This window comes from Benincasa hispida, chromosome 6, assembly GCF_027475165.1.
Source record: "Benincasa hispida cultivar pf3 chromosome 6, pf3_genome.v1.1, whole genome shotgun sequence".
In the NCBI taxonomy this organism is placed as follows: Eukaryota; Viridiplantae; Streptophyta; class Magnoliopsida; order Cucurbitales; family Cucurbitaceae; genus Benincasa; species Benincasa hispida.
In genome coordinates this window covers 45,115,783-45,122,188 of record NC_143483.1, presented here as the reverse complement: position 1 = coordinate 45,122,188, position 6,406 = coordinate 45,115,783, and the positions used below count along the sequence as shown (strand labels likewise).

At 36.0% G+C, this 6,406-nt stretch overlaps 1 protein-coding gene across 1 annotated transcript; it reads left to right on the top strand.

Moving 5' to 3' along the window:
• Positions 1-1,564: 1,564 nt before the first annotated feature.
• LOC150035691 (uncharacterized) lies at positions 1,565-5,971 on the top strand. Its single transcript, XM_090314397.1, has 8 exons — positions 1,565-2,863; positions 2,998-3,367; positions 3,503-3,559; positions 4,062-4,556; positions 4,731-4,792; positions 4,842-5,157; positions 5,200-5,460; positions 5,748-5,971. The coding sequence occupies exons 1-8, from the start codon at positions 1,565-1,567 to the stop codon at positions 5,969-5,971; spliced, it is 3,084 nt and encodes a 1,027-aa protein (XP_090170523.1).
• The last annotated feature ends 435 nt before the right edge of the window (positions 5,972-6,406 follow it).

Genomic DNA, 6,406 nt, shown 5'->3' with positions numbered 1-6,406 from the left:
GAATTTTGTAAAAGAATAAGTGTGAGATTTAGAGTGAACTATAAAGTGAGTTTGTCAACACTTACAACAATTATTAGATGTTCCTAAACATTTTAACTAAGTTGTATCACCCTAATCATAGTCCAAATTCAAAAGAGGAATATCATTGCCTCCAAAGACAAAGTGCAAAATGGGGCAAGAGAAAAGCTCACATTTTGAATCAGGAAAAAAAGTCTAAAAAAATAATTTTAGAGAGGATTTTTAAAACTAATTTTCTAGTTTATTTATATATTAATGGAGATATTCTTGGCCTAGTATATATATTTATGATATTTCCCTTATAAAATCCATGTGGTATAATGTGGAATTTTGATTACACTTTAAATAATCCTCCCCAAGTGTCAATCAGTCTCCCTTCAAATAGTCATGTATGTTTAGTTATTTCCTTGCCAACTCTTCTTCTCTATAGCGTGTTCTTACTCGAGCCAAAATCTTCTTTGCTATAGCACACCTACGATTGGATAAAGTTATTATATATTAAATTTGTTATTATATATTAAATTTATCTTTATCTATTAATTTAATCTTTTTGGTAAAAAATGATCTAACATGGTATCAACATGTGTTTCAAATCTTAGAGTGTTGATATAACATTAAATTTACTTTCATTTATTAATTTAAGTAGGTTGATGATGATTTAACAAAGAATAATTATAATGGGTAGGACTTTTATGATTAATAATTAAGCGTATAGTAACATTTTAAAAAAATTATAAATATAGCAAAATTCTATTCATCTAATACTCCCATCAACTTATACTATATCTATTAATATTTTAAGAGGAATTGTTATATTTGCAATTTTCTATATAACAAAAGTCTACCGTCGATCTCATATCACAGCTACGATGGCTACGTTTGATACACACTGAATTAAAGCAATTGGACTCAAAGTACTTCTCACAATTTTTTTTTTGTCCTGTTTAATAAATAATATTTACTACTCACGTCTCAATTTCTCGAGAGATTGCGCTATAAAGGTGTCTTGAAAAGTGAAGTTTACTCGAGAGATTGCGTTAAAAGGTGTGTATTGAAAAGTCAAATTTACTCCGTCAAAGTACCTCACAAACATGAAGGAGGACTGTTTTTAATTATTTTTTAAAAAAAAATTGGGTCAATTTATTTATAAATATAATGATTTATTATTGATAAATAGTGATAGACAATGATAGACATCTATCAGTGTCTATTATTGATAGATAATGATAAATGATAGTAGTATATCATATTAGAAATTAGTTTATATTCTGTTATAAGTTTTGTTATAAGGCTAGTTAAATGGTTAGTCACTGTTATAAATATGCCTATTTATAGGCCTCTTTTGGTTAATAAATGCATATAGCAGATTTATTTACTCTGCTTTAATATGGTATCAGAGTAAATTAATTTTTTTTTTTTTGACTTTTCGTTTTCCCTCCATCCAGCCACTCTTTTTTCGTGACTTTTCATCTTCAGAAGACCTTTTCGTTTTCCCTCCATCCGGCTGCCGCTCCTCGTGACTTTTCGTTCTCATTCTTCATCTGAAATGACGATCATGACCAGATTCGACGACCCAACCTCATCCGGAAACTCCAACTCCATGGAGTATGTTCGAGCTTCCCCATCTTCCATTCTTGAACAATATCAGAACCCTTATTTTCTTCATCCCTCAGACAGCACCAGCCTTGTGCTCGTTTCCAATCTTCTTACGGAAGCGAATTACGACTCGTGGAGTCAGGAGATGAAGATCGGGCTCACTGTCAAGAATAAACTTGGCTTCGTCAATGGTGAAATCCCTCGACCTTCCGGTGAGTTACTCAGTTCTTGGATCATATGTAATGGCATTGTCACCGCGTGGATTCTTAACTCTCTTTCCAAAGAGATTTCTGTTAGCATCTACTTCTCTGATTCCGCTCAAGAAATTTGGGCTGATCTACAAGAACGGTACCAACGTAAAAATCGACCAAGAGTCTTCCAACTACGCCGTGAAATATCCAACTTATCCCAAAATCAAGATTCTGTCACCACATACTATGCCAAGCTGAAAACATTGTGGAATGAACTCATCTCCTACCGCCCATCTTGTTCTTGTGGAAAATGCACTTGTGGTGGTGTCAAGAATTTACAGACTTACTTCCAAACAGAGTATGTTATGGCTTTTCTCATGGGTTTAAACGATTCATCTGCTCCTATCAGATCTCAGTTGTTACTAATGGAACCAGAACCATCAATCAATCGGGCCTTCTCTCTAGTTACACAGGAGATTGACCAGAAAGCTTATTCTTCATCCTTTGGCAATGCGATATCTTCATCTAATGCCACTGCCTTACTTGTGAAAAATGGTTCTGCTTCCCACCAGCCTACTCCAAGTAATTCTCGTAACACCAATCAAAACAAGAAGAAGGATAAACCGTTCTGCACCCACTGCAATATTCAAGGGCATACTGTTGATCGCTGTTACAAACTCCATGGATATTCACCAGGGCACAAGCTTTACAAATCTCCCGAATTAGCAAGAGCAGATCATTCTGATTCTCTATCCTCTTTAACATCTGAACAATGCCAAGGCTTATTGGCTATCCTTCAGTCCTATCTCAACAAGTCCAAAACAACCACCATAGCAGCAACGTCCAATAAGGCAGATTCTATCACTCCTACAGCTCACATTGCAGGTATTTGTTCCCTTTTTGATATATCTTCTGATCAGTGGATATTTGATTCTGGTGCATCAGCTCATATCTGTCATAATAAGGTCCTATTCACTACTCTAAGAAAAATTAAACCGACAACTGTTACTTTGCCTAATCAGTCTCAGCTTCTGGTTGAATTTGTTGGGGATATTCAAGTCAGTATAGATATCATGCTACAGAATGTGCTATATATATATCAGATTTCTGTTTCAACTTAATTTCCATAAGCTCTTTAACTTCCTATCTACCCGTCATGGTCACTTTTTTTAGTGATTTTTGCCTCATTCAGAACAAGTATTCTTTGAAGAAGATTGGCAAGGCTAACAAATGGAATGGATTATACTTGTTGCAAGCATTAGTTGATAAGTCCTTACATTCATTTTCACATACTACAGAACTTGTTTGTTCTTCCACTACTATGTTCTCTGCTTCTACTTGGCATAATTGGCTTGGACATCCATCATATAAACATCTTAGTTTCCTAAAAGACATATTACATGTAGACATGGATAGTATTTGTAATAAATGCATGATTTATCCTCTAGCAAAACAAAAACGACTGTCTTTTCAAAGCCATAATAGACTTGCTGCTCATGCTTTTGATCTTATACATTGTGATATTTGGGGCCCTTACAATGAACCTATTCATGCTGGATATCGTTACTTTTTAACACTAGTTGATGATTATTCTCGGTACACTTGAGGTTTTTTGATGAGGAACAAAAGTGAAGCTATTACTATTGTCCCTCATTTCTTTCAGTTGATTGAAATTTAATATGGTCTTTCCATAAAAGCTTTTCGATCGGATAATGCACCAGAACTGGCCTTTACTGATTTTTCTGCTGCCAAAGGTGTTCTCCATCAGTTTTCTTATGTTGAACGGCCTCGACAAAATTTGGTAGTAGAAAGAAAACATCAACATTTTTTAAATGTCGCACGATCTCTATTATTTCAAGCTAGGTTACCTATCTTGTTTTGGAGAGAGTGCATATTGACCGCATCTTATTTGATCAACCGCATCTCATACTTTGTCCTGGCAAACACCTTACTATCGTTTGAATGATGAACATGTTGACTATACTTCACTACGAACTTTTGGTTATCTTTGTTTTGCCTCTACTTTGCCTTCTCACAGAACCAAGTTTTAGCCTCGGGCCATTGCCTCTGTTTTTTTGGGATATCCCACTGGTATCAAGGGCTATCGCTTATATGACATTGAGAAGAAGCAGTTCCTTATTTCAAGGGATGTTGTGTTTCATGAAGACATATTCCCTTTTCATCAAATCAATTCTCAAGCAGAGGTACTTGACCCTTTTCCTGATCTAGTTTTACTATTATCACTTCCATTTTCAGGTGATTTATCTAGCAATGAAGCCTCTTCATCATCTGCTTTTGCTACTCCTGAGATTTTTGACCAACCTACTTCACATGACGTTTCTAAACCTATTGTTCCCTTTGTTCCCTTTGCACCTACTGATGATAATGCTGCAGTCACTGATCAGCCCCATCTGTCTTTACTTGACAATTCTTCTCACTATCGTCGCTCTACAAGGACGACTAAACCACCCTCATATCTCAGGGACTATCATTGTAACCTCTTTTTACACAATCATTCTCAGCAGACAGTTACTAAGTATCCTTTGCAAGCTGTTTTATCTTATGACAAACTGAATCCTATCTACAAGATGTTTGCCCCCAATATCTCAGCCGCATATGAGCCTCAGTTTTATCACCAGGCTGTCCCTCATGAACATTGGCGTCAAGCTATGCAAGATGAACTTCTAGCAATAGAAGCCAACCGTACTTGGTCTGTTGTGCCCTTACCTCAAGGCCAACACTCTATTGGATGTAAATGGATATACAAAATAAAGTATCGTGTAGATGGGACCATTGACCGCTACAAGGCACGGTTAGTAGCCAAGGGATACACGTAGCAAGAAGGCCTCGACTACATTGAGACATTTTCTCCTGTTGCCAAACTTGTTACTATCAAAGTACTTATTACTCTTGCTGTCTCAAAAGGTTGGTCTCTACTTCAACTAGATGTTAATAATGCTTTCTTACATGGTGATCTAGTCGAAGAGGTATACATGGATCTACCCTTGGGTTACAAGCATAATGTTGCACAAACAGGGGAAGCACCTTGTTTGTCGCTTGCATAAATCCATATATGGCCTTAAGAAAGCATCACGCCAATGGTTTGACAAGTTCACAAAGACACTCCTTTACTTGGGATTTTCTCAATCCAAGTCTGATTACTCCTTATTCACTCAAGGTTCTGCTCAATCCTTTGTTGCTTTGCTTGTTTATGTTGATGACATAGTCATTACTGGTGCTTCTTTACCTGTGCTACATGAGATCAAAGATCATCTGCATGATGCCTTCAAGCTCAAAGACTTAGGGTCTCTTCGGTATTTCTTGGGCCTTGAAATTGCAAGATCGTCTCAAGGTATTATTCTATTACAACAGAATTATATATTGTAGCTCCTAGAAGATCATGGTTTGTTGGCTTGTAAACCGGCTCCTCTACCTCTCGATCTGGCTTTAAAGCTCCAATTTGATGTTGGTGCCCTCCTTCCTGATGCAACATTGTATCGAAGACTCATTGGAAGACTGCTATACTTGACTATTTCTCGGCCCGACATAGCTTTTGTTGTCCATAAGCTCAATCAGTTTGTTGCTCAACCTAGACAGCCTCATCTTGATGCTGCCATGTCCTTACTTAAGTATTTGAAAGCTTCTCCAGGCCAAGGTATTCTGCTATAACCTGTCCACACATTCCAATTGAAGGCGTATTCTGATGCTGATTGGGGATCTTGTCCTGATTCAAGGAAGTCTATAACCGGTTTCTGCATCTTCTTGGGTGATTCCATAATTAGTTGGAAGGCTAAGAAGCAGTCTACAGTATCCCGTTCTTCTGCCGAAGCTGAATACTGAGCTTTAGTTGCTACTACAAGTGAATTGCTATGGGTTGAACAACTTCTTCACAAGCTTTGGTACCTCTTATTCATCCCTCTTTAATCTACTGTGATAATGAAGTTGTTGTCCATATTGCTGAAAATCCGGTTTTTCATGAAAAGATGAAGCACATTGAAATTGATTGCCATTTTGTTCGAGATCACATTGTTCGTGGCAATGTCAAACTTCTTCCCATCCGGTCTCATTTGCAGCTTGCTGATATCTTCACCAAGGCTTTGCCCAAAACTTTGTTTTCCTCCTTACTACCCAAGATGGGTATTCTTGATATAACCACACCATCTTGAGGGGGAGTATTAGAAATTAGTTTATATTTTGTTATAAGTTTTGTTATAAGGGTAGTTAAATGGTTAGCCACTGTTGTAAATATGCCTATTTATAGGCCTCTTTTGGTTAATAAATGCATATAGAAGATTTATTTACTCTACTTTAATATATCAGAGTCTATTACAGATAGACAACGATATTTTGATATATTTGAAAATATTTCTAACAATTTATCATTTAAAACAATTACTGATAAAGTATTTAAAACCTGGCCAATATATATATATATTTTAAAAAAATATTATTTGGCAAAAAAAAAAATACAAAATAATTTATATGAGTTAGCTCTAGAAACATCCTCAACGTTAAATAAAAAAAAAACCGTATTTGTAAAATATACCGTATTTGTGCCCACCCATTATTTGTGAAAAAAAAATGAACTTGCCCATTAAATA